Raw genomic sequence first — 26,417 nt, 5'->3', positions numbered from 1 at the left:
CAGCCCAGCAGGGCTCCCCTGTGAGGAAGCAGCAGCCAGGCTGGACTGGCCGTGGCAGTGAATTCTCCCCGCCGCGGCAGCGCCTCCAGCGTTCCCTTGGGACCCCGAGGGGAGGAGAGTGAGTGAGGAGCTGAGCCCAGCCCGCAGCCAAAACCTGTGTCCCAAAAAGGGCTTTATCTCTCCACTTCTTGTGTCTCTCTTAAGCACCGGTTGTTATCATCTCTTAGCCAACGGGTGAGAGAAAATTCCCTGAGAGAAAGGAGGAAAAAGAAAAAGCTCCTAACCTCCAACAAGTGTACATTCCCTGCATTTTAGTCACTGATGTGACTGAAGAAGTAGCAGGGTAGGCTTTCCCCCAAATCACAGTTTATACAATCTGCAAAATCAAAGTAAGCAGGAAACCAAGAATTGATTATTAGTTCAAGGAAACTTTTCCTTCCCCAGTTGGGAGCTGAGATGCAAGCTCAGCTTTAGGAAACAAATGCAGGGTGCTGCAGTGTGAAACACAGTGAGATGCTTGGCTCTTGAAGGGAAGTGTGTGTTCCTATTTCTAGTACCTTGTCCTGGAGCTTATCTGGTGAAAGCATACTTTACTTTACTTAGCAGTAGGTTCCAATGTAATTGCAGGAAAGATTGTGTTGCAGACATATTTCAGTATCATCAGCTCTTTGGTTGTTTCTATGCTTTTCTCATTGTTCCCTCAGTTTAGTGTTTGTACTTCTGTTTGATAGTTGATCTTTTGCTGCTCCTCCCTCGTCCTCTGCAGGTGTCCCCCCTTCATGAGCCGAGTCAGTTTAATTGATCTTTTGCTCAGGGCAAGGTTATTGTAACCTTCTGCCACTCCATGCACTCCCCTTGGGCTCTGAGCCAGAACCAGCATTTGCCAGACCTCTCTGTGAGCTTCTTAACTCACTGACCTGGCAGAAGTCTAACAAAGCAAGATTAATTAAAAAAAAAAAAAGGCAACTGGATAGTTTCCTGGCAGCTCAATGAGTGCAAGCTGCTTATGGAAGAACCTAGCAAGTGCCAGAGCTGGCAGAATGACCTGATCATAGTGGCAGCCCCTAGTGCAGCCCTCAGGAGTGGGGTAGTACAGGTGAGGGTCGCAGGCTCTGGCCACTTTGGCACTTGCTGTTCTCTCCATTGAGTTTGCTGTGTTTCACCCTTCCACCTACCTGCACTGCCAGCTGCCTTCTCCAAAAGTGGCCAATTTATTTAAAAAACTCATTAACACCTGTAGGCTTGGAGAGCACTAAACTGGAGTCCAGTGCTGTGGCTGCACAGCACATCCTTGAGGACCAGTACTTTACCCAGCTCAGCAGAGCAGCCCTGAGAGCTGAGACATGAGCAAGGGGAGAGCTGGAGATTTGCTGGAGGCTGAGGAAGCAGAGACTGCACCCTGGGCTGCCTTGTGCAGCCTTGCAGTGAGGAGAGGAATTCCTGCCATGTGGACATATGCTCCCTTTGCACACACTGACAAGTCCTTTCCTATCCCCAGTCCCCTCCTAAAGGAAAGGGAGCCAGGTGAGCCTCAGGTAAGGTAATGTCACCTGCAGATGGGTGTCTGCTGCTTACTAGAGAAGAGCTGCAGCTTCTGTACATGCACAGCACAACAGCTGCATGCAGGCAAAACCCAGCCCCATTCTGAGGACAAGGACAGCCAGAGAGGTGTCTTGTCATCCTTCAAAGACAATCTTGAGAAGGTTTCAGACTACCTCATGTGTTTTGGCTGGGCCAGCATCCTCCTGTTGCCACATTCCTGGGGCAAGGGGAAAGAGAGACTTTGGAGTCCTTGAAAAGAAGCACAACTGGGGGAAGGAGGGTCTTGCACTGCAAGAACTAAATCAGTCTGCCCCTCAACCAGCCCTCAGAGTGTCCAGAAGGTGGGGTGAGGTGGATTTCTGGTGTGCTGCAAGCCAGGTACTCTCATCAGTCCTCTCTTTGATTAAATGACTTTCAGGTCATTTGAAATTACTGTTAAAAAAAAAATAAATTAATATACTTTATGTCAACTAGTAAAGCATATTTCTGAGGTTTTAATGTCCTATCTTCAAGCTGATCCATGAAGCTTTTTGCTAAGTAAATGCTTTCTTAATACCAAGAAAATAATTGGGAGTTTTTTCCAGTTTCTGTAAGAGCGTGTTTCTCTGTTGATTTCTGGAGATGAGAGAAGGGACCTACAGGTGATGTTGTGTAGCCAGCTTTCCTGACATCTCCACAGCTTTTCCAAAGTCCATAGTTATCCCAGAGATCTTGGTCATGGAAAGATGCAGCCCCAGACAACCATTTGCAGATCTGTACAAAAGCAAGCTACTTTGGGCAGTGGTTGGACACAGAGATTGGATACAGAGGTTTGACAGAGTTGTGAATTGGCCAGGTTGGATAGGTCTTGGAGCAACCTGATACAGTGGAAAGTATCCCTGCACGTGGCCAGGGGATGGAACGAGATGGTGTTTAAGGTCCCTTCCAGTCCAAACCATCCTGTCATTTCAAGAGCTGGACTGTGGGTAGGAGAGCAGTATTAAAGGGGAACGAGGCCCTTCTGCTGCCCTCAGTTAGGGTCCCCTGTGCAGGTAGCACATGTAACACTGGGGCTCCTTCTTCTCTCTCTGCAGGAACATGACATTGAGACAGCTTTCGGAGTGGTTCATGTCACCATGCGGGGCACACCCAAGGGGAACAGACCTGTCATCCTCACATACCATGACATTGGCCTCAACCGTAAGCCCTTGCATTGCCAGGACCCTGAAAAAGTGATTATTCGTGGTATTTGCTTTTGAGCCTGGGGAGTAGCAGGCCTGGCATGGAGCTGAGATGAGGTCATTCCAGGGTGGAAAGATAAAGGTTACAGGAGAGAGAGCACGTGGCATGCCCCTGTCCCTTCCAACAGCCCTTGAAAGGTAGGGCCAAGGTGGAAAGGTGGAAATAGGTCCCCAAAACACTGTAGTGCTCTAGCTGACTTGCTGCACTGTGACATGGCATCCATTCCTTGGGTGCTGGGCAGGTGAACAAGTCCCTTCTACATGGCTGCAGCAGTAGTGTAATGTTCTGGTGGGCTCGGTTGCTCTTTTGACATCTTCCCACCCAAAATGTACCGTTAGGCTCACACTGCTCCTTTGTGAGTGCTTTGGTATCCAGGTGCTGCAAGACCCTGCTTTCCAGGGCACTGCAGGCTCTCTGGTGTTTATCTGCCTGCCCTCCAGTCATGGCACTTCCATTGCTGAGACTCACTGCTGCATTGCAGTTTTGAGGCACAGCACATACACCAACCAGCACCCTCAGTGGGGACTTAAGCTCCTGCAGGTGTGTGCCATGCTGTTTGAAGGGTGGCTTGCAATAAAACTTAAAGAAGTGTCTAATTTATTTTTGTTGTTGTTGCAGACAAATCCTGTTTTAATGCATTCTTTAACTTTGAAGACATGCAAGAGATCACCCATCATTTTGCTGTGTGCCATGTGGATGCACCAGGCCAACAGGAAGGAGCCCCTCCATTCCCATCTGGGTAAGAGCTTTGCAGAGATCCATGTCATTCAGACTGGATTGAGCCAGGTAGGACTGCCAAGCTAAGTGTAGTGGTAACCAGGTGTCAGCAGCAGAGGAAATGGCAAGATGAGGAACCTTCCCAAGGGGCATTCAGGGAACTCTCCAATTACTAAGACATGGTAAAGCCTTCACTAGTGCTGGGTCTGGTACCAGCTTCCTGACTTGAACATGAACCCAGCACTGCAATTGAGTTGGCATTTCATCTGTCCATCTTGCCACAGAAGTCTGACTGCCCAAAAGATTGCCCAAAGTCAGATAGACAGCCTAAAGCTCTGTTAGTCTTTCTCTGAGGGATGGGATCTTGCTCTGAAACATACAGAATTGTGGCACATTAATAACCTGTGTACATGTCTGCCAGATGTCCCTCCTACCTTGAGTGGAACTGGAAGGTAATCTCTGTCAGGCTCCTCTATATTTGGAGGTGCTCTCTTGCTTTTCAGGTACCAGTATCCCAGTATGGATGAACTGGCTGAAATGTTACCTGCTGTTCTGACACACCTGAAGTAAGTCTCTGAAAGGAAATGGGGTGAGCCAGCTGGATACTGCTATTCCAGCACCTACCTCTGTCTCTGCTTGCCATGACTGATATGCTCACTGAGGTCTCCCAAGGGGCACAAGCATCTCCCAACCAGTGTGACCCTGTCTGGTTCTGTGCTGGGGACACTGCTACATGAGACAATTTATGGCTGGTGCATCATTTCTGCATTGTTATGAAAACAAACCATAAGTGCACAGCTGGATGCAGAGGGGAAAGACTTTGCCTCTAGGGATGCTTCAGCTGAGCTAAGTTAGTTGTGCTGACTGTGAAATGCCTGTATTTCAGCCTGAAAAGCTTCATTGGGATTGGCCTAGGAGCTGGTGCTTATATCCTCAGCAGGTGTGCAGTAAGTATCTCTTCATTGCTCCTGACTCATGTGGGCTGTGGGCATCCTTCATCAGACTGACTGTGTGGGGCAGGGGCAAAGTAACATTCAGTAATTACAGCAGGGCTGCAGGGAGCCATGGGAGAGCTGCCTCCATCCAGATGGTTATGTTGAAGCAGTCAGGGTTACTCTGAAGCTGTGCCAGGCATGGAAGGATTGTAATGTGATGCCTTTGAGTCAGCAGTGCCCACCCTGAGTGCTAGGAATAGCCAGTCTTGAGTCTTCACAGGACTGGCTGCTTTACTGTGTACTGTGTCCACTGTCTGTGGCACCAAAGAATGGATGTGGTGATGTCCTGCAAATCAGTGTTGATGAGGAATGTGCTTTGTCACTGGAAAGAATCATATTTTGCTCTATACTTATACAAGAGAGCTGCATCTATTGCAGTACCTGCTTATACATTTTTCTCTAGTGCAGTGTTCATATGAAATCAGTGGATATCATTTAGCAGCCCAGGAATTTGCCTGAGTCTTTCAGAGTTAGCATTTAAAAAACCCAGAAATCTGACATTTTCAGTAAAATTTGCTTCAGGTTATTGAGTGCAGAGAGTTGCCAGTTTTTTAGTTGCCACTATCATTTCTTCAAGCCACTGTGCTGGGTAGCTGCCCCTCCTTACACAAAGTTCTGTTTCCCATTCCCTGCAGTCAGGTTTGAGCCAGGCATTGAGAGGCACTGGTGTTTCACTGTTCCTTGCCTTCTGTATCTTGGGTAGTTTTCAGCCTTGCTAAAGAGGAGTTTGTGCAAATCAGCCTTAGTCCTCAGCAAAGTGTCACAAGGCCCTTGCCACACTCCCTGGGCTGTGGGCATTTTCCTGCTGAGGACAGAGGTGTTTCCCTCTCCTTCACATCAGTGCAGTAGAGCAGGAGAGCTGCCTTGGAGCAAGCCCAGAACTCGACAGGGGCTGGTTGCCTCTGATTTCTGAGTTGTGTTTGCAAGCAGTTCTCCTAAGTGCTTCATGCCCATGCTGCCCAGGGACAGCCCAAGGTACACTGGAGGGTTTTGGGTTGTGGATGGAGCAGGGGAAGGGGTGTCTGTAGGTAGGGGTAGCAGGGGTGCTGCCTGGGGAGAGGGTGCCCCTGCTGCTCAAGCTTTCCATGCTGCAGGGACTTAGGGGTCTCAGCACTAACTCCCCTGCCATTTGCCCTATCTCCACTGGGAAAACTGCCTCTTCCTTGAGGAGAAGGAGTTGCTCTCCATGCACAGGAGCTTGTTCAGGTTCCTCACAGAGGTGCTGGTTTGGAGCAGAGAAGGTTGCTGCTCCCAGCCCTGTAACACAGGGCCTGAGCAGGAGCTGCAGCTGTGCCAGGTGCACAGGAAACCAGAAGGCACTGCTGAGGCTGTAGGTGCTGTGGGGCACCTCAGTCCCACAACTGAGTCAAGTCTGGTCTTCCTGGGAGCCACTGGCTGCCTGGCACAGTGGAGCTCCCTACTTAGCATTTTACTTTGTCTTGCACCTTTTGCAAGAAGCTTTCCAGCTGCTGCACCAGCTGTTGACCACTGGGTGGGCTGAATCATCCTTCTGAGTGTGCCTCTGCTCTCTCCCCACAGCTCAGCCACCCTGACCTGGTGGAAGGACTTGTTCTTATTAATGTTGATCCATGTGCAAAGGGATGGATTGACTGGGCAGCATCCAAGGTGAGATTCTGCTTTCCCACACATGTACTCCCCACAGCACCTAATGAACAGTGTGTAGAGAGAAAAAAACCCCAACAGAATGCAGGAGTTTTCCCATTTCTGGTGGAAATTGTACAGCTCCATTTCTGCAGTGAAATTTCCCTGCAATGTTCTTAGTTTGGGTATAGTATGGCCTCTGCCATAGGAGCAGGGGTGGGTGTGATCATGTGAATGAGAAATGTAGATGGGCTGCTTGCATCACTCAGCTTTCCTCTGATTTAGTACTTCTGTTTGCAGGTTTCATTTGATTGATATTGAATGGATCTCTTAATTATTCTCTTATTCTGGTCCCTTGAAGTTATTTAAGTTTCAAGTGTTTTTGAGAGCTGTGTTGTGTATACACAGTTTCTTTGAAGCTTTGCATGTTCATCCCAAGTTTCAGGCATCTGCTTCTTACATAATTTGAATAGTTTCTTCATTGTTTTCTTTACTCTGAACACCTGTTTTACAATATGTGATGAAACTGCATTTTCCTGTTACTCTCCTCCTCATTCACAATCACTCTTCAGTTTTCAGGCTGGACAACCAACATAGTGGATATTGTCTTGGCACATCATTTTGGCCATGTAAGTACCCAGCAAGTGCTAATGTTGCCTGTGCAACTGTACATGGAGCTATGGCTTCTGTATGTGTCTGCTCCCAAATCTGGTCCATCAGATAAGGGTTGCCACAGGTAGTACCATTTTCTCTGTGTGTCAAGCTCACATCCAGGTTGGCATGCTGTGGATCACACACATCCTCACTCTTGTCCTGGCTGTCTCCAGGCCATGCACTGGTGGTAGAACTTCTTTGTGGTGCCCAGGACACTGGCTGCAGAAACAAGTGGTAGCCAGTTCTCTGTAGCCAGCATGGAAGTCTTTGGACTGTGGGTAGAGCACAGGTCAGCTGGGAGCTGGCAGTGGGATCTTGTGTCTGTCCAGATATTGAACTGCAGCTCTTCATCTTAGCCTTCAGTTTCAGCAGAGGCAAACCAGCCTCTCCTGAAAACTTTGGATGCAGCAGTGCCTTGTGTTTGGGATTAGCTGTCTCTCAATCAGCAAGCTTACTGGGCAATGACAGGGGTAGTGCACACTGTATATGCCACACAGCAGATCAGTCCCTGCCCTGGAGTCTTCTTGCAACACCACATCAGTGCTGAAAGGAATGCTTGGTTCTCAGCACTGCTTCCTCCTGTGCACATCCTGTTCTCCTCCCACTGTCAAGCCCCTTCATTGTTTGTAGTGCTTCCTTGCATTCCCTGCTCTCTCTGGCTCTCTCAGAATGTAGTTTCTTCTTAGAACTGGATGCTGAATATGAACTTCCCTTTGGTCACGGTCTTACAGTTAACATATTTGTTTTACTTTATTACCTTCATTAGTATTATTATGTACTTTGCTTCTTAAACATTAAGCATAAGTGGAAGACCTGCTGACTGCAGAGTGATTTGTACCTGTGTCAGCATTACTGAGTTTTGGGAGCTAACTTACCCAGTCTCAGGATACCTGTGCTCTTGCAGCAGCCTGTGCACTGCCAGTAAAAGTGAAGTCACATTCCCAAAGCATGGCATGTACAGCACATCACATGAACACCTCATGTCTCTGGGATCCTCTTGCAGTCTGGATTGCTGCCCTGTGTCACTGTTCACAGGGAATGATGTGGATGGACAGTCTTTAATGCTTTGGCATTTTTATGACCATTGCTTCTTTACTTGTGAAAAGTATGTTTCCTGTTTTTCAATTCTTCTGCTTCTGTACAGGAGGAACTGCAGGCAAATCTAGATTTGATCCAAACATACAGGCTTCATATTGCACAGGACATTAACCAAGATAACCTTCAACTGTTCCTCACCTCATACAACAGGTACAGGATACCTTTTTGCTTGATAGACAGCTCCCATAGCTTCTCTGTTCAGTAGATTTGGTGCCATGTTATTATCCTATTTGGGTATTGTATCAGGGGAACCTTTGTGCTAAGCCTAGTCTTCAGCTGTTACCCTGAGCAAAACCTTGCCCTTTTGTCTGCTCCAGACCCTCAGTTTTTCGTCTCTGGCACACAGCAATGCCATGAGATGGATCCTGTTTTCTGGGGATGACTGCTGGGGCTGCTGCTCAGGGCATGACACACAGAGTTCCCTGGGTGCTGGAGCCAGCACTCATGTTGGATTTTGTGTGCCCCCATGATGACCAGTTTCCTCTGCAGATTTAATGGAGAATTGTTCTGTTTTGTCTTTCAGTCGTAAAGACCTGGAAATTGAGAGACCAGTTGTTGGTGTCAATGAAACAATTGCAAAAACACTCAAGTAAGTTGTCTGAATCAGCCTGTCTCAGTTGCTGACTGTGCAGACTCTTTAGCAGAAAATATGTTGCTTCTCAGCAAGAGCTGCACCAAGCCCAAGCACTGCAAAGACTGTCCAAGACAGTTCCAGGTTGTGGTACAGGATTGTCAGCTGCAATAGGGCAGAGGTGTCTGGAAGTCCTCTCATTAATAATGCATTGAGATTCTCCAGAAGGCAGGGTCAGAGGCACATGTGTGCAACAGCAAGTGGCAGTTGGTATGCATGGAGGGGACAGTCTGGGTGCATCTGCAAGCCCTGGAAAATGTTTTGGTACAACAAAATGCCAAAGTGTTGGCAGGCAGGGATTTTGCTGAGCCTTTTTTTGTTAACCTTTCATGAGGGTGTTGGTTCACAGAGCTCAACCTTCTCAGAAACCCCTTTGATGAACTTGGAGTAACACCTCTGTTTTGGCTTTTGACCAGGTGCCCTGCCTTACTCGTTGTTGGTGACAACTCACCTGCTGTGGAAGCAGTGGTATGTATCCATGAACTCTTCCTTCTTGTGACATTAGCCCCACAAGTCACTTAGCACCCTGCACTGCTTTCACCTTGCTCAGAATTAGTTACAGACAGTGCTTCTTTGTCCCAAGCTCTTTTTCAGTCCTGCAGCTGCTCATGGGAGAACCAAGGCTCAGGGGCCCTGATTCAGGGCAACTCCAAGGTGAGGATGGCAGAATCTGAATGGGCACCCTGGCCAAGAGGTGATGTAGAGGACCCTGTTCAGGATTGTGCATTCTTCCCCAAATTCTGGCAGGCTGCTGCCTGCACTTGGGTTCAAGTCTCAAATTGCTATTGTTTTGCTGTTACACTGGGGCTACCTGGGATTAAAAATAACTGAATGTGATGTCAGTTCCTGTGGTTGAGAGTCATGTAGAGCTCTCTTAGAGCACTGTGCCATCAGGAAGGCAGCACTTAGGAGCTGTTGTGCTCTGCAGACACCCATAACCTACTTCCTTCCCAGCAAAGCCTTAAACAGGGCATGGCACAGGGTGGTATGGTTGTGGTGGATGTTGCTCCTCCCTTTCATCCAGGGATTGTAGTGAGACCAGGGGGTTGTGAACAAAAGCAGCTAAAACTGTGGCAGAGTATAGGAGACTCCTAAAGCAGTAACTTGAACCTAGGAGCCATGCATGGAGAGCATTTCTGGCCATTGCATGTTGCCTTGGTCTGTTTGATCTGGAAGTCTGAAATTAAGTCTGCAAGTTTTGACTTTACTAGGATACCATCCTTGGAGATTCCTGTTGCTTACTTGCCACAGAATAATACAGGATAGGGTGTTCTGCATCTTAGTGGCCTTTCTGGCTGCCCAGGTTCCCAGCCCAGGATAACCTCCCCTGCTGAGGTTGCTTTTCCTGTAGAGCCCCTGCCTATTCCCTTTTTGCAGCAGTCTTACAGAGAAGAGATGGTCATAGCCTCCTTGTCTGGACAGGGAACTGAGTGACCTCCCTCATGCTGCATTGCACATAAGTCTCCTTCCCTCCCAGTGTTGCTGTCAGAGCACAGAAGGTGCTCCAGGGTTTTATAGTACATCCCAAAACTAGGAGATGATTTCAGTTGAAGTCATGACTTGTCATCACAAAGTCCCTTAGATGGAACACCTGCCATTCCTTTTTCTTTTTTCTTTTATTCATTGTTCACTTCCTACATGGTCTTTGCTTTCTTGCTCAGTCCTTCTTGGCTCCAGAGAAGTTCCCATTGCTGAAGACAGACACTGCTTCTGGTGCAGCTGCTCCACATTTTACATCTGAGGCTTCAAGTTTTCTATGTGACACCATGTTCCTCTCTCCATTTTTCTAGGTTGAATGCAATTCACGTCTTGACCCAACAAAAACTACACTTCTGAAGGTGAGTGAGGTTCATTCCAGCATGAAAACACTGGTTTTACTCAGCCCCACTTAGGTTTTTGCTTTCCATACATTTGGCTTTGAGAAGTTTATGGACAGTCGTTCAGGGTTGTGCTCTCTCCTCCGTGGAGCCAGAGCTGAAGGGGAAGAGTTTGTCAGGGAGTCCCCAGTCCCTGCTTTATGGCCACCTTCAACTGTCAGGGAAGACCCCCCTGAGATTTACCAGAGATGCCCTGCCTGTACCCTGCTCTCTGCATCAACAACATCCTTTTTCCTGGCTGTGTGCTTGTCCTTCCCACCCTTACCCATGGCCCTGCAGTGTGCCAGACAGCAGCTGTGTGGAAGTGCAGAGTGACTGGTTTGGGCAGAATGGCTGGGGGAGAGGTGACTGGGAAGGTGCTGGGCTTCTGGAGTGGCCTGAGATCACTTGGTGACAATGGGAGCAAGGTCCCTCAGCAGCAGGTCCCTGAAGATGTATCACCTTGGCCTTGCTCTGGCTGTAGAGCTGAGGTGCTGGAAACTGCAGTGTGGTGCTCTCAGCCCTGGTGGGTGGGTACTGCTGGCTTGGTTTGGGGTTGTCTCTCTGGGAGGGAAGGAAGCTCAACCTGCCTTTTGTTTCCTGCTGCAGATGGCCGACTGCGGGGGCTTGCCCCAGGTGGTTCAGGTGAGACACACCTTGGCTCTCCCATGGCATTTGGGTGCTACAGAGCCCTTTGTTCTGCTTGCACTAAAGCCACCCTCTCTGTTTCCACAGCCTGGCAAGCTGACTGAAGCCTTCAAGTACTTTGTGCAGGGAATGGGCTACAGTAAGTGGCAAACACAACTTTGTGGTTTGGAGCAAGCTGTCGTGAAGGGAGCTCAAGCTTTCTGGTCCATCTGAGCCCACTGGCATCTGTGTCCCTACACCTGAGCTAGTGTGGTTGCCAGGAGATTGATCCATGCTAGAAAATCAATGAGTGTGCTGACATGCCTTAGCAAGCTAGTGTTGTTCCCTGACATGTGTTGGTGACTCCTTTCTGGTTGCTGGTGTTGGTAAAACCTTTTAAGTGTGTCTTTGTGCCAGTCCAGAAAAATGTGTTCCAAAGAACAACTGATCTGTGCATACCTTCTTCAAAGGTGAAGGAGCAGTGCAGCCTCATGACTAGTCCAGGTATGAGAACTCCTCCCTTTCTCCTCAGATGTTCCTGTTTCTCTCAGACTCATCAGCAGTACCCCAGGTCCACAAATATATATCCAAACATATCCAAATAATACCATAAGTATTCCTGAGGCACCCAGGGAGCCCAGAGAGAGCTGTGCTTTGCACTAGTGCATGTCCTGCCCTATGGCTTCCTCCCCATGCTTGGAGGCAGAAGACATTGTAATCTGAGTGTGTCAGACTAACAACTGCTCAGCTCCCTGCCCTTGGTGTTCCTGAGGAATTAGAGGAGAAGGGCTTCTTTACTTCTTTGTCTCCAAGAAGGGCTTTACTGTTCAGGAATATCAGTAGAAGGGCTTCTCAGTGCTCTACAGCAGCTCTTTCTTGCCTGCTGGGACCAGGAGTTCCCTTTTGTGGATGATGAGCCTTCAAAAGCTGGAGTTAGGGTTGGTTTGTGTGACTGGCTGACCACTCAGCATGGCCACTGAGAGCTGGGACACTTGCAGTGGTCTTCTACTAGCTTTGCCAGCTCATGGTCAGGGCATAGCAGAACCTGTGCTTTTCCTCAGGGCTCTGCAGGTAAAACAAACATGTAGGATTGTCATGTTCTGGCCAAAGGAACCTGATCCTGCAGAGGAAGGTGCTGTGTGAGGAGGGTCCCTCACCCTCACTAGAAGTGTTTCAATGTCCATGTCTCTTGTGTCCCTGGTGTTAGTACAGTCAGCAGGTGCTGTTGTCAGAGAAGGGCTTCGGCAGCACTTTGGGGGTCAGCTCTCTGTCAATAGGATGTGCAGCACTGGGAAGGACAGGCCAATTTTCTCCTTCCAGAATCAGCTGGTCCCAGAACAGTTTTCCCAGCTTTCATGAGCAAGACTGTAGGACACTGTGGAGCATGGTCAGTTCTCTTGGGGAGAATAAGGTAGAAGCAAAACATAGCTGGGCGCTGCTAGAAATACAGAAACCAGCTCTCCAGTAGCTGTTCTGTGCCTGCTGTCCATGGGCTGAAACAGCTGGATATACTTCTGCTGACACTGCAGGAAACAGCCTTGAAAGAGACTTGTAGCAGAAGTCTGGTGCTATCATCCCATGTCCGGAATTTGGAGTTACACAGTATATCCCAGGGAAACAGTAGCTTGTTAAGCAGGTGTGGGGTGTGCAGTGGGGAGTTAATGTCACCAGGTACTGTGTGATTTTCAGCTAAAGGCGTTGAAGAGATCTGGCTGGCCCTTACGGGTTTTTAGGTGAGCTTGGCATGCCCCAAGATGCTCATGAGCAGCTGTTCTAACAGATCATGGGAGCTTTCAGTGCAGTGTACTAGCTGGGAACGGAAGGAAAGGTACCTGGGGGTCCCAGGAGTAGTGCAGCCACTAGTCACACACTGCAACTAATTGGTTCTTTCCTGTATTCATCCCTTTCCTTGTCTCATGTTGTTTCCAGTCCCTTATGTGCAGCTCAGCCACCTAAGCACTGAGTCAGGTACCTCCAGCCATGCATCCACCTGGGCCCCGGTCTGTGTGCTGAGTGGAATTGTTCTCTGGGTGCTTTGCTCTGTCTCAGCATGTCCTGCTGTGGGTGGGCTGATCATTGTACCATGTGTGCTATGGGTTTCCACCTTTCATTTGTATATTGTTGATTGTTGCATGACTTCAGCTCTGTGGTTTTCTAGAGTGATGAGACTAACTTTCAAAAGGTCATCCATGCCACAGCTGCATTGGTTTGCACAGACACTGGCTGTGGCTGCACTTGCAGATGATCAGTTACACTGTTGGCATTTGCTCACCTTGGACCTTTTGAAACTGAGCCTTAAACATCTTGCTTTAGACATGCAGAGACTTAATTTTGGCAGCAAAGGGTGAGTTTTCTTCGGAAGGGTAGAGCTCTTTCTGTGCTTAGCCAGTGCCACAAGCCTGAGTGGCTGTGGCTGGCTCCTTGTCTGAGCCCCTGCTCTGTTCTCTCTTGCAGTGCCGGCAGCCAGCATGACGCGGCTGATGCGCTCCCGCAGCCACTCCTCCTCCAGCGTGGGCTCTGGCGAGAGCAGCCGCAGCCGCTCTCACGCCAGCACCCATGGGGAAGGGAGTGCTGGAACACCAGAAGGAATTGACCTCCAGGTTGCCCCTCAAACCATGGAAGTATCCTGTTAGGCAGGAGCCCCTCTTCTGGATTCAGACAGCTCCACTCTCCCCACTGAACCCACTCAGAATTTAGCATTTCATCTGACATGGCATTAACTGTTCTCTCTAACCTGTGCATGCCCATCCGAGCAGCCACCTCCTTGGTAGTCTGTACTTGACATTACTTTGATCTTTTCTGTATTCCCTTGGCATCAGAGTCTCTTTAAAACTCATTCACATTCCACAGTCTTAGTAAGCCCCATTACTGTACATGCTGATGCCATCTCCTGTCTGTGCTGTGTATCAATCCAGATGACAGCTGTTGTCTCCCCTCTTCATTTAAATATAATTTCTGTGGCTTTGTGAGGTTTAGAATTGCTTTCTAGTTGTGCTTCTGCTAAAGGGCCCTTGTGGTGCAGTTGGTATGTCATTGGTGGGATGTGGGAAAGACCACAAGGATGTGGCACTCCAGGCACTGGAGCAGGCAATGCAGTGTGGAGCTGGGATGCAGAACCCGCTGGAGGATCTGTGTGTCCCCAGGGCTGTTTCACATGCCATGCAGCCTGAGAAAGACAAAGGGTCAGGATTACTGTCTAGGTCTTACCTATGTATGTGTGTTGAGAAGGAGCAGAGTGATTTCTTATCTGAGCCTCCTGAAAGCTCAAAGCAATTAACCAGTAAACTACACTAACACGATGCACTATTAACCCAGTACAAGGGATTGAACTCCAGCAGCCCTGGCTCTAGACCACTTCTGCAACCCTCTGCTGACCCAGCACAAGGATGGGATGCAGTCACATGTGGTCGCTGTTCCACCCTGGCACAGATGAATCTTTAACATTCAGCAGGTTGTGAAATGGGAAGCAGTGCCTCTTGCCAGGGGGAGATCCCAGAATCTCCTGCACTGCCATCTCTGTGTCCCACTGCTGCTGCCCCAGGCAGGATCTGCACAGGGTGCAATTATCTGGGGGCAGGGAACACCAGTGAATGTGACAGCCAGCAGTCACACATTGCTGTGAGTCAGGCCAGCAGGGTGAGCAGTGAGCACCTCTGTGCAGGTAGTAGTTACAGTCTTTGTGGAATTCACAATTGTGCTGCCTTTTTACACCTGGCTGGGTCACCAGGGCAGACAGCAGATGCCTGCTGTCTATCCAGGGTCTGCTGTTCATGGGAGAAAAGGGATGAGTGGTTAGGCTGCAAATCTCAGTTGATAAGCAAAACACTTTCCTCACTGCTGAACAGCCCTGACCCAATGGGAGCCAGCTCCTCCTAGGGTCATGCTCCATTTCAGGTAGGGAATGGGACTGGGAGGCTCTGCCTGAGGGGGACTTTGTACCGGTTACTGAATAAAGCTATAACTGAGTTTCATTGTTACACTGTGTGCTTTTGGTGTTTCTCTTGGCAGGACCTGCACCCCTGGGGGTTTGGCAGTCCCAGTGTCTCCTGCTGCACGCAGTAAACTTGTCCCCAGGGCAGGGAGAGGACTGGGCACCTCTGCTCCAGAATAATGTGCTTGGCAGCCCCATGGCCCCTGGCAGAAGGCTGTCAAGGGCATGGCAGAGCTGGCCTCTGCCTGAATGCAACTAGAAATGTCCAGAATGGAAACAACAGGTTTGCAGCAGCACTGGCAAAAACCACCTCTGAACAGTCAGTGCTCAGAGCCAGCTGCTGTCCCTGGAGCAGTGCTCTGCACTGGTGTGTTGCACAGGCATGAAACAGAGCTAACCACTGTCACAGCAGCAGAGGAGCCAGGGCACTGTGGGCAGCAGGGGGATGTCTGTTGGCACAGCCACCCTGCACCTGGTTCTTCACCTGCTGCTTTCCAGACCCAGCTTCTACTCCCACTGTCAGGTGTCTCTGCCTATGGAGAGCCCCTGGGGCCTGGACTGTCTGGAAGAACAGCATCCATCAGACCCCAAAAGTTCAAGCATAGCTGTTTTAGGGGCATGGGTGTCTGCAGGCCTTGGATCAGCAGCCATGGACCCTCAGGGTGCTCTCACCCCCATAATTCACCACTCTGCTTGCTGAGACCAGCAGCCAGGGAGGAACCACCCCTGACTGTGCCCAAAGCAGCTGATTTTTAAACCTGTTTAACACATGGATTGTAAGTTCCATAAAACAGGATCCTGCTGGACATGCAGCAATAACTGTCTGTAGTGTCTCAATTAAAAGGCACTTTGTTCACAGCTGAGGCTTGGTGAACATACTGTGACTTGCCCATAGGGCTGATTCCACTGCTACAACCTGAGGGGATTTGCTCCTGCCATCAGCCTTGGCTCCAGCTGGAGTGAGCAGGCAGCCAGCCACAGACCAGTGCTGGTCCTCAGCCAACTCTGGGCAAGTTCATGAGCCCAATAGGTTTAAAAGTGTAATTTAACATGCACAACTGCTGTTCTAGGAACAAGGGGGAAAGAAATAGGTCTGTGCCAGGGATAGAGTATTCAGAGAAGCAGACTGCAAATACTCATGTACAGCCCCAACCCCAGCAGCACCACAGGGCTGAGGGGCCTGAACAGCACAGAAAGGCCTCAGAGCAGCCTCACTTCTGAGCCTCTGCTTTCAACAGGCCCTTAGCAGCAAAGATGGAGTTTCCACCTAGAGGTGGTGCAGAAGCAATTTTGCTGCTTGGCACCATCTCTCTCTTCCTTCCCTCTCTGCACTTTGAGGCCAATGCAGCAAGACTTCCCCCTAACTCAAAAGCTGCAGGTCTCCTGCTTGGACATGCTCCAATCCCTTCCTCATTTTCCTGTCTGATGAGCTCAAATCTTGCAACCTACCATCACCTTCTCATTTCCTTCTCCACCCAGAATTTCACAGACCTGCTCAGCCCCAGCCTCCAGCTCCAGTCCAGCATAGAACAGGCCGGGATTTGTCCTGGTGTTCCCATGCTTGGGGCCCCAAGGTAACTCAGAGTTGTTTTGCATCCTTTATTTTTGCTATTGACCCATGTTATGTGAACCAACGTGGCTCTTGAGTTCCTCCCTCCATCACCAACCTGCACCCAGGTTGTTGGATGCATTTACACAAAGGACTACAGTCAAGAGCCTGCTGCTCTGGCACCTATAACCTGGACCCAGGTAAAATGAGACAGATGGGGTTGTAAAGGCTGTTCAAATCCTTCCCCATCACCAGCAGCCTCTGAGCCCTCCAACTTCCCTGTCCTGAGAATCTCCTTTTCCCAGGATATGCCACTCATGCTGGCAAATTCCTTCCCAGGGCACTGCCTCTCACATCTGAATGCTGCAGCCTCTGAACACCACGGGCACAAAGCAGATTTTAACAAGTGGCTGGAGCACAGAGTGGGTCCAACAGCTCCCAAGAGTAGCAGAATCCATCAGCCACAGGAGAGCAGAGCAAGAGTGCTGCCCATGGGGTTACTCTCCCAGGCACTGCAGGACAGGGACACTGAAGGTTCCAAAGGGACACAACAAGCCTCATCAAGACCCACGTCAGGAAAATTAATTCCACAAACACCAGAGGTTTATGTCCAAAAAGGACACAGAGGAGTCCTTTTTTCTTTATTAAAATAAAGGGAGAGGCAATGGGGCATTTCCCTGGGATCTCTCAAATTTTTGGAGGACACTGTGGGGGTGGGTTGCTGGACAGTCGCTGGACAAACTCAAGAACTTATTATTTTCTGTTCTTCAGGTTTGCATTTTATTATAAGGTGTGGGTATAAGAAAGAGAGCTTAGAAAGAGGTTAGAAATCAAAGGTAAGAAGTAAGAGAGCCAAAAGAGAAGAGAGACAAGAAGCAAAAAGCAAAAAAGGGATTTTCCATTTGCAATACAATAAGTATTTTTCCATGATAGATATTCTAATCCCAATAACCAATCTAATACAATATACTAATTTCCTAATATTTACATGCAACCTATAGGAACAACTAAATTACCATGTTTTATGGCTTTAACCCTTTTCTTCAGACCTTTCCTGCCAGGCTTGGGACAGGATGTCTGTTGGTTCTTTGGTGTGTGTGGCATTTGGTATTATCTAAATAAAAGAAGAGGCCTCAAACCTTAACATAACTATTTTCAGCATCTATGTCAAATACTGCTAACATCTCTGTTTTATCTCTTGTTTCAGAACTACTTGCTAGGCATTCATAAGTCTTTGCTATTCCTTCACCAACAGGACACAGCCTCCCTTTTTATCCTATTTTCCCAACTGCATTTCCCTCTCTCTTTCCCCATTGGCTGAGGTACTTGAGAGGCACAGACTGCCCAGAATGCCTGACACCTGAGATTGCCTTCTAATGTAAAACCTTCCCTTTTAATTGCTAATTCTTATAGAATTCATAGTTTTGCCCCATTGCTTCTTTCATCTTTCAATACCCTATTTCATTTAGCAGCACACCTACAGTTTGTTTGTAAAGGCCAGTATCTTTTTCCATTCATCAATCAGTGGAATCCATCCCATTGTTACTTTCATCTCTCAGTGCAAGTCTCTTTGTACACACAAGCCCCACATTCCTCTCACCCACAAGTGCTGGGACAGGGAAGGACCCACCAGCTACCCCAGTGTGGGCCACTGTGAATACACAGCAGGTCTTCCCCACCCAGTGGTTTCTGAGTACACAGGACCCTCACAGGGAGAGGAACTTCCCAGCTGCTCCCCAGTGTTTGGAGCATCTTGTGATTGTGACTCGTGGCCACTTTGGGCAGATCAGGGCAGCACAGACATCCCCAAGAGCTGTGTCACCACTTCCTCTGGAGGGACAAGGGCTCTGTGTTACAAACACCCAGAGTGCTGCTTAGAGCCCTTGGGGTGGACTGGAGTGAAACAATACTGAAATGCTCCATGTGTATAAATACAGGTACACAGGGTTCATTTATGAACAAGTTGGTTGTAAAGGAAAGTGGGATGTAGCTGTTTTGATTATTATTATTTATAGTAATATAACAATATGAAAGCACTGCAAAATTGTCACCAAAGCTCTGCAGGACTAAAAGAAACTCTCCAATACTATCTGCCAAGTGCTAGAGAATCAGGCATTACTTTATTCCAGACAGGACATGCAGTAGAAATCATTCCAGATCACCTTGTTCTTTGCCAGACTTTTCACACATTTATACATTGAAAACCCAAAGAAATTCTCATTCATTGGTTCTACATTATACAGTTCTCAGTACTCCATCTCCTACTGGATTCACCTTCAATGCTAATTTGATCCTCATTCTTTGGTTCTCTTATCAATCTTTCTCCAGACCAGATTACTCCCACCTAACAAGGGCAGATTTGTTAATGTCCATTTTTCTTCTCTGCATCTTCTTGCTACTCCCACCCTGCAGATGTTGATTTTTGTTGACTGAAGCCCATCAGGCCTCACCTAGTGAAACTCAAACCCTCAGTGAACAGTCTTTTGAAGAGAAACCTCAATTTCCATCCCACCCCCCACCCCTCTTTCCCCTTTGCCAAATGCAAACAAACATGACTAAAGTTACTTGGAAAATTTTAAGTCGCATCATTTCCAACAACATGAAACCACAAAAATATCAGCCAAGGATAAGGGAAAAGAAAGAGGAAAAGGAGGGAGGGAAGGAAGAAGGAGGGTAAGAATCTCACCACCGTCAGCCTTTGCTGAGCCTTGGCTTGCAGCTCGGCTGTGCTCTGGTTGCAGTGATCTGTCGGGAGTGGGGGAAAGAAGCCCCTGGATTGAAGCACACTCAGGCCCAGCTACCTCCCCCATCCTGGGGAGTTTTCATTCTGGTGAAACGCCTCAGAAACGAGTGTGGGGGCACTTCGGGACACCTTGATTGTTTATGACACCCAAGGACACGACAGCTGCCAGGAACGCCCCATGAGACCTTCCCCTGACACGAGGCTCCATCCTGCCAAAAGCTTTGTCTCTTACCTCACTCACAGCCCATCGTTCAAAGCACCTCGGTGCCTCCACAGCCGAGGAATGCTCAAGTCCTCACCCCACGTCTGGATGTACAACCCAGCCAGGCCAGACTCTGCTCTGCCCCCTCAGACTTCTCAAACTAATGGGCAGCATTTGCTGGCATCAAAGGATTTTGAGGAGCTGCAAAGCAGAGAAAGTGTCTCCATCAGCTCAGAGCCTCTCCAAGGACACTGTGCCAGGAGCCAGACTCAGACTCATCCACCCAAGCCTCACCCCAAAAGATCCAAGGGCACAGACCATGGATTCAGCAGTCAGCCCTTCTCTGGTGCCCTTTGTCATGTGTGTGTTCCAGCTCCAGGACTTAGCAAGTCACCATTCTGGAAGCCCAGAAGATACAGACAGCTTCACTCCAGAGCCCATGAAGCCCCCCAAATCAGGCATGGAACATTTGCAAGGCTCTATGGCCCCTTCCAGCCTCTCCTTTCAAACACCCCAACAGCATACAAGCACCACCAAGAGGAAAACTCCAAGCAGGACAGCATGAATCCCAGTTTTGCTGGTTTGTTCTCAGTTTTTCTGTCTGCTTCTATGTTGTAAAAGGAAAAAAAAAAAAAGTGATATTTACTGTTAACCCTTCTGTTTCAACAGGACCTTGTTCTGGGTTACTTGCAGCAGTTATTACCCAGACAAGAGCTGTACACAATTTTTTTTTCTTCACAAGTGTTGCCCAGCCTTGTGCAACCTGAAGGATTAGCACAAAGCTGACAAATATTGCTGAACAATTGCAATGGTCTGCAGTGCACCAGAACCCCACTGGCAATCAGAGCAAGGCCAGCCACAAGCACTGCCACAGCTGGATGGAGCACAGGCAGCAGTGTGGATGCTGCACTGGCCATCAGAACTGCAGGGGCATCACCCACAGGCTGGACAAGGGGCAACAGCACATTCTGGAATTACAGATGGTGCTTTGGCCAAACAACAGTGAGAGTAGGGTGACTCTACCCACATAAAGGCTGACAGCTGACTGAGAGCTGCCTCCTTCTCTGAGTCTGCATCTACAGAAACCTTCAGATCAGGCAAATAAATAGAGGGCACATCAAAACATGATGAGCCACCACACACATCCCATTGAATTATGATGTCAAATTCAGACCACAACTTCAAAACCTGATTTTGACATTTAAATGATGACACTGAGCAGGAAAAAACTTGCTAGGACAAGGGAATAAATCTGCTTTCCTCCCACTGGGGAAACAGAGGGAAGAGATGGAACTGCAGGTACACCAATGTCAGCCCCTGCCTTCAGGCACCCTGGGCCAGGCACTCTGCTTCTCCAGCTCCCTCACCTTGCCATGCATTGTCCCTATATAGAGTGTTCAACTGCATCCAGAGCCCCCTGCTCCATTCACAGCAAACACAGCTAAAGCTGTGCCTTGAGCTGCTCTGGCTGACAGCCTGCTCATCCAAATAGAACAAAAATTAGAGTCAGATCACAGATACTAGCTACTAGTATATTATATATATATATATTAGGATTTGGGAACAAAATGTATGAGCTCCTCATTAAACAATATCCAACACACTATTAAGAATATATTACATAACATAGACCTGGAAAACAATAACTTCCAGACTTCAGCAACTGTTAATATATATATATATGTGTGTACATACACCTGACAAACTACAGTATTTGCATTTCAAAGTGATGTGAAGGGAAAAAATTCCAGAATTATTTTATTGAGTTATCATTAATTGAAACAAAGACTTTACTAAGACTTAACCAACAAAAACCTATTTTTTATTTATTCCAAACACCAAGATACAGTTTTCAAGTTTTGCAAATATTGCTCCAAAACAAAATTCTATGTACAGACCCTTGGTTCTAATAGTGCATCAACAAACACGTGTGTACCCACAGTGCAATGTTTGCTCAGTTCACCAAGGCTCCACTTTGCATTCACTTACCAGTGATTTAAAGAAACAAAATAGTGACCTGTCAGTCTGAATAGCTGGTCCAGACTAAAAATAACAATGAGGAATCTTGCAAAAAAAGGGACAGAAATTAATCCAGGCAGAGCACAATGAATAATCTTCCCTGAACATGAGAAGTACTACTACTCTATTTTAAATAAATATTTTTAGTCTTTATCTGCAAGCGCTTCCCCAGCACTACTGAAGGGATGCAAGTCTCCAGGATCTGCAACTTGACCTACCAATGGGAACTGCCTTTTCTTTCAGACCTCCAGTACTGCCCTGAGCAAAAATAAACTGACAAATGAAAACACACAATGAGCACACAAAAGCCATTGCTTGAGAAGAAATCCCCCTTTGGAGCAAGAATCCTGCTCAGGGACTGAGTGCTTGACTGCCCTCAAATGGGAGCACAACCAAGCTGTTCCACACAGCCATGTCCTGCTTTGCTGTAACCAGGGAACACCTTTTCTGGTCCATTGCACCTGAAAATCCCCAGTGGCCTGGGAGGCTCCTCTGATGCTCTTCTGACTGTCTGCTCATCACCACCTCCTCTAGAGCTACACAAGCTCAGGTACCTGACAGGAATAAGCAAAGGTGTAAGCATTGGTCTCATCTTCAGAGAGCCAAGTTATCCTTAAAATACCAGGTAAGCTTTCTTCTGTGTTACAGAAAAGTAAGTTTGTTTTTCTGCTGTATGTGCACTGTATTCACTGTATACCAACTCATGACTATAAACCTGTGAGACAAATTATTCCCTGAACTGAATCTTGGCATAAAAGTCTTAGTTACTACCTAGAGCAGCCTAATTATTTTGTTTTCTGAAGGAAATAAAATATTCACCATGTAGAGAGTGTAACTCCTACAATAATATTGGATATTTCAAGTTTTCATTATTCTTTGTAGAATAAACACATTATAGATATATATTCCAAATTAATAATTTGTACAGGTATGAGCTTTTCCATTAAAACTGTTTGAATGTTACCCTTCGGTAGTACCACTGCACACAATATAAGGGTAACAAATCCAGCTTTTTAAGGACACCCTCTCATTCATTGCAAAACCAGCTCACTATGTTCCATAGGAAACTGAACTCAGCAGCATCTGCAAAGGAAAACTAAAGCTGCAGGAGTGGTGATCTGCAGCTCAAAGACTCTGAACCTCTGAACTGCTCACAATGCTCCAAAGGTTCTGTATAATGTGACTGAACATCAGCAGCCTTGTCACCTTACAATGATGAAGTAAATACAGACCAAAAATTAAAACTAAAGGTATAAAAAGGGACTTTGTGAACACAGACCATTTAAGATAATAACCCACTCACTGTCTGCAAGGACAGCACCACATGCATAAATCTTGAGGCTTTATTTACATAAAAACTGATTCCCAAAACCACACATTCATAGCAAGTCTTTACAGTGAACACATCCAGAGTATTGCAAAAAAATCTACATTTCCAAATCTAACCGGAATGGCAATTATTAACAAATGGTAGAAAATACATCACATCCATGACAGACCATGCTGAGTCTGAACTCAGAGCGTGGCTCAGTCCTTCTCTGTACTCCTGCAACGAGGGATCCACCAGCAACTGCTGCAGCAGGCACAGGAGGCCGGATGGAAGAGCTCAAGAATGCACAAACACCACGCTGGGCTTCCTCAGTACCAAGTCATGTGACAGTGATAAATATGGAAAACAATCATTTATTCTGAAAATAAGTGCAATCCACCTGTGACCTCCTGCTACATTATGTACTGTAACAGAAGTGTGGGTCAGGCCACTGTTACTTGAAAACCTCCACATAACACTTTTGTAGTCAAGAGCTGGACATTCATACTTACGAAGTCTGAAACTGTTATAACATCTCCTAATGATTAAATACTGAGTGCTAGTATGCATAAACCAGAAGAAATAAAACATGACGTGAGTCACTTAAACTATGCAGTTATTTACAACCCCTGTCAACCAAACTTTTTTGGCTCTTAGAACTCTGTTCTTCAGTGGCACAATTTTTAGTAAATTTAATGAAGAAAAAGTCTACTGTTTTGATGAGCAACTTGTAAGGAGTGAAAATTTGAGTCTAACTTATCAACCAACAGACAACCTCTGGAGACAAGAGTATGACCTTTTCCACAGCATTATAAGCATCTAATAGACCTGAAATAACCTTTTTGCTCTTTGAACAACATTTCTTCACAAGTCCCTGAAGTCAATCTGCATTCCATGCAACCAGCATGCTAGTTTCTTTTCCAGATTCAGAGCTGCTCCCATCCAGACACTCCAGCTTTGCAGCACTCCCAGCCCACTGCTGCCCAGCCTCACGTGGAGCAGCACAGTGCAATCTGCTGCACTTTGCCCAAGTCTGTTATCAGCTGCTTGATGCAGTGCTTGAGCTGGGGGAGTCGAGCCAGTGGTTCTGGGGGTTGCAGCTCTCCTGTGTAATCCAGCCAACTCTCCAGAACTGTAAAGAAAACAAAAACTGTCACTACTGCAGTTTTCAGCAAACAGCTCATCTGAAGTCACAAAACAAGAATTCTCTAAATCTTTTGTAAATCTTGACAAAGCAGTGGGCAATATTTTTAACGTTGTTATATTTGAGAAATCATAAAACTGAACAACTCGCACCAATCTTGGCAAGTAAATTTTGATACATAACCAAATAATTCACATGCAGATGGGTGGATAAGCTGCTGCTCCGAGGAAAAAGAAGAAAAGGAAAACTCTAGACCAGACAGTGTGAAACCTCACACTGAACTTCCTCTGATCTGTGCCAATTCCAGGGCAAGGACCCTGTGGTACAGGCAGTTTATGCTATCAAGGATGAAACTATCATAATGAAAGAAATCTGTCATCAATACAGAACACAAGTGACTAAGACAGAACTGGGTGACACAAAATGGGGATGAAGATCAAAAGCACAAACCAGCAGAGTGCTGCACAAGGAAAATGATCTCTTGCTTTAAAAAGCTTCTCAGTGGGAAACAAGAAATCCCACTGAGTGGGACAAGTGACAGTGTAACACACCACAAGGAAGGAGGTCAGGTTGGACTATGATGAGTTCTGGGAATGTTGACAGTACTGCAGATGGAGACTGAAACCTTGAAGACAGAACAAATATCTCTACCATGAGCAGCCGCTGCCACCAACCAGACCAAAATGTGAATTTCACCCATGGGCAGCACCTGCTGCAGGAGCAGCAGCACCACTGGCTACTGACAATCTAACTTTTGGGAACCAGAGCTTTTTCAGGCAATACAGCCCTGACTGATCTCCACGACCTGAAACAGCCCTTTAGCCTTCCAGCTTGTCAGTACCTTACTTACAAAGACAGGGCTCTTACTGAGGCAGAACTTATTCCCCTGCAAGTAAAGCTGTTGTTGTAACCACTACACAACCAATGTCAGACATAACAATGCAAAGAACTATCCTGAATCATTTAATATAACACAAAGGGTTTGTAAGTTTTCCATTACTATGAAAATCTTAAAAGAAATTTAAGTGAAGAATTTGGAAGAAACAGGAAAGGGTAAGAGCCTTGTGCATGGAAGAGGCCACCCAGAATGGGCTGACACAGCCAGCAAGGCCCTGAAGAACAGAAATACAGACACACAGAAGAGTTTTGGAAAATGACAAAAACCTAAATCCAAAATGACACAAAGATGTTCCAGTATATCTGATGCAACTATTTAGAGGTGGCCTAACTAGAACTTGTTTTGTGAGATTTTGCTCTTTATTTTAAAATCTATTCCCACATCAACAGCATGTCTATTTTCTATTAGGAAACATGATAATGAAACATTCATGTCTTTGTAGGTCTGAAGAAGTAAAATTCTGGTTAACATGTTTTGAACAGGTACTTCAGATATAAAAAGGTTATTTTTTAAATGAGAATAACACTACTTACCATCTAGCTCCTTCTCAATGAAATCCATTCTATGTATGACTTCATCTTGCAGAGATTCCACATGAGCTAAAAGATTGAGCTGCCACTGCAGCTGCGAGTTCACAACTCCCTCTTTGTCTTTTTCCAGCAACTTCATTTCAATAGCTTCCTCTGGAGAGACTTTCTTAGAGACAGACTCTCTCACCTAGCAGAAATACACATATTAAATATTTGTTACAGTGAAACAGAACTGCCTGAGTCCTCCCAGTCTCCCCTAACTTTTCACCTCATCAATGTCCAGTGAGCGAGACACAAACCTCATACACCCACTAAACTGCTCTGGGCAAGAAGATCTAAATATAAACATATTTTTATAGATATTTTGCTAAAAATTATTTGTACTTCACAAGCATCTGGTTTTCTGAAGGTAACATACAGATCTATCTCCCTGCCACATTTCACCTGGAAGATCCCACACCGAATCTGTGCATCTCAGGGAATGCTGAAGCTGTTTTTCACCTGACAATAATCAACTAAAGAACAAACAATTCAGGAGTGAAAAGGGATTTTTCCTTAAGGAATAAGATCTAAATTCTACTAAAACTTTCACTACATTTACAAACCATCTACAAACATGCATTACCACTCCTTACAAAACTTGACTACAATGTCAGCAGTGTTCATTCTACTCCCCTACTTTTCTCATCCTTCTACTGAAATGAGCCCTTAGAAAAAGGCTCTTTTAGATTGAAGAACTACAGTATTCATCTTTCTAGGAAACATAACACAATCTCAATAGACTGACAGACTCAACAGACTTACATATGGATGAAATAAGAGCTATCTTAAGCTTTCATCTAAAAAAGCGAGCTCAGTATTCCATGGAATCATAAAATCATACATTTTGGGCTGGAAGAGGCCTTTAAAGGTCATCTAGTTCCAACACCTGCCTTGGGCACCTTCCACCACCCCAAGTTGTTCCTAGCCCCATCCAACCTGGCCTTGAACATGTCCAGGGATAGGGCAGCTTCTGTGGGCACCCTCTGCCAGGGCCTCATAGGGAACAATTCCCAATGTCCCATCTAAACTCTAGACTCCATCATGTTAAGGCCATTCCCCCTTACCCTGTCCCTCCATCCCTTGTCCCCAGTCCCTCCCCAGCTGGCA

At 46.9% G+C, this 26,417-nt stretch overlaps 2 protein-coding genes across 7 annotated transcripts in view; one reads left to right on the top strand and one right to left on the bottom strand.

The window, feature by feature from the left end:
• The window catches only part of NDRG3 (NDRG family member 3), a 378,731-nt gene extending 363,811 nt beyond the window's left edge, over positions 1-14,920 (top strand). For 2 of the 5 annotated variants that reach the window (XM_079322019.1, XM_079322018.1), the window contains exons 4-16: positions 2,616-2,721; positions 3,382-3,502; positions 3,984-4,046; positions 4,367-4,427; positions 6,015-6,101; positions 6,650-6,706; positions 7,876-7,979; positions 8,353-8,418; positions 8,877-8,928; positions 10,251-10,298; positions 10,926-11,103; positions 12,873-12,911; positions 13,398-14,920. In XM_079322019.1, coding sequence (XP_079178145.1) covers positions 2,616-2,721; positions 3,382-3,502; positions 3,984-4,046; positions 4,367-4,427; positions 6,015-6,101; positions 6,650-6,706; positions 7,876-7,979; positions 8,353-8,418; positions 8,877-8,928; positions 10,251-10,298; positions 10,926-11,103; positions 12,873-12,911; positions 13,398-13,576 — 1,161 coding nt within the window. In that variant the 3' untranslated portion in view covers positions 13,577-14,920. The remainder of the gene's footprint in view (positions 1-2,615; positions 2,722-3,381; positions 3,503-3,983; positions 4,047-4,366; positions 4,428-6,014; positions 6,102-6,649; positions 6,707-7,875; positions 7,980-8,352; positions 8,419-8,876; positions 8,929-10,250; positions 10,299-10,925; positions 11,104-12,872; positions 12,912-13,397) is intronic. The other 3 variants (XM_079322021.1, XM_079322022.1, XM_079322020.1) reach the window with 3 other exon arrangements.
• Positions 14,921-21,168: 6,248 nt separating this feature from the next.
• Positions 21,169-26,417, bottom strand: part of PHF20 (PHD finger protein 20) — a 75,662-nt gene continuing 70,413 nt past the window's right edge. For both annotated transcript variants that reach the window (XM_079321805.1, XM_079321804.1), the window contains 2 exons: positions 25,272-25,455; positions 21,169-23,828 (listed from right to left, as the gene is read on the bottom strand). In XM_079321805.1, coding sequence (XP_079177931.1) covers positions 23,686-23,828; positions 25,272-25,455 — 327 coding nt within the window. In that variant the 3' untranslated portion in view covers positions 21,169-23,685. The remainder of the gene's footprint in view (positions 23,829-25,271; positions 25,456-26,417) is intronic.

Source organism: Erithacus rubecula (assembly GCF_903797595.1).
Source record: "Erithacus rubecula genome assembly, chromosome: 18".
NCBI lineage: Eukaryota > Metazoa > Chordata > Aves > Passeriformes > Muscicapidae > Erithacus > Erithacus rubecula.
This window is presented reverse-complemented; position numbering and strand designations above follow the sequence as displayed.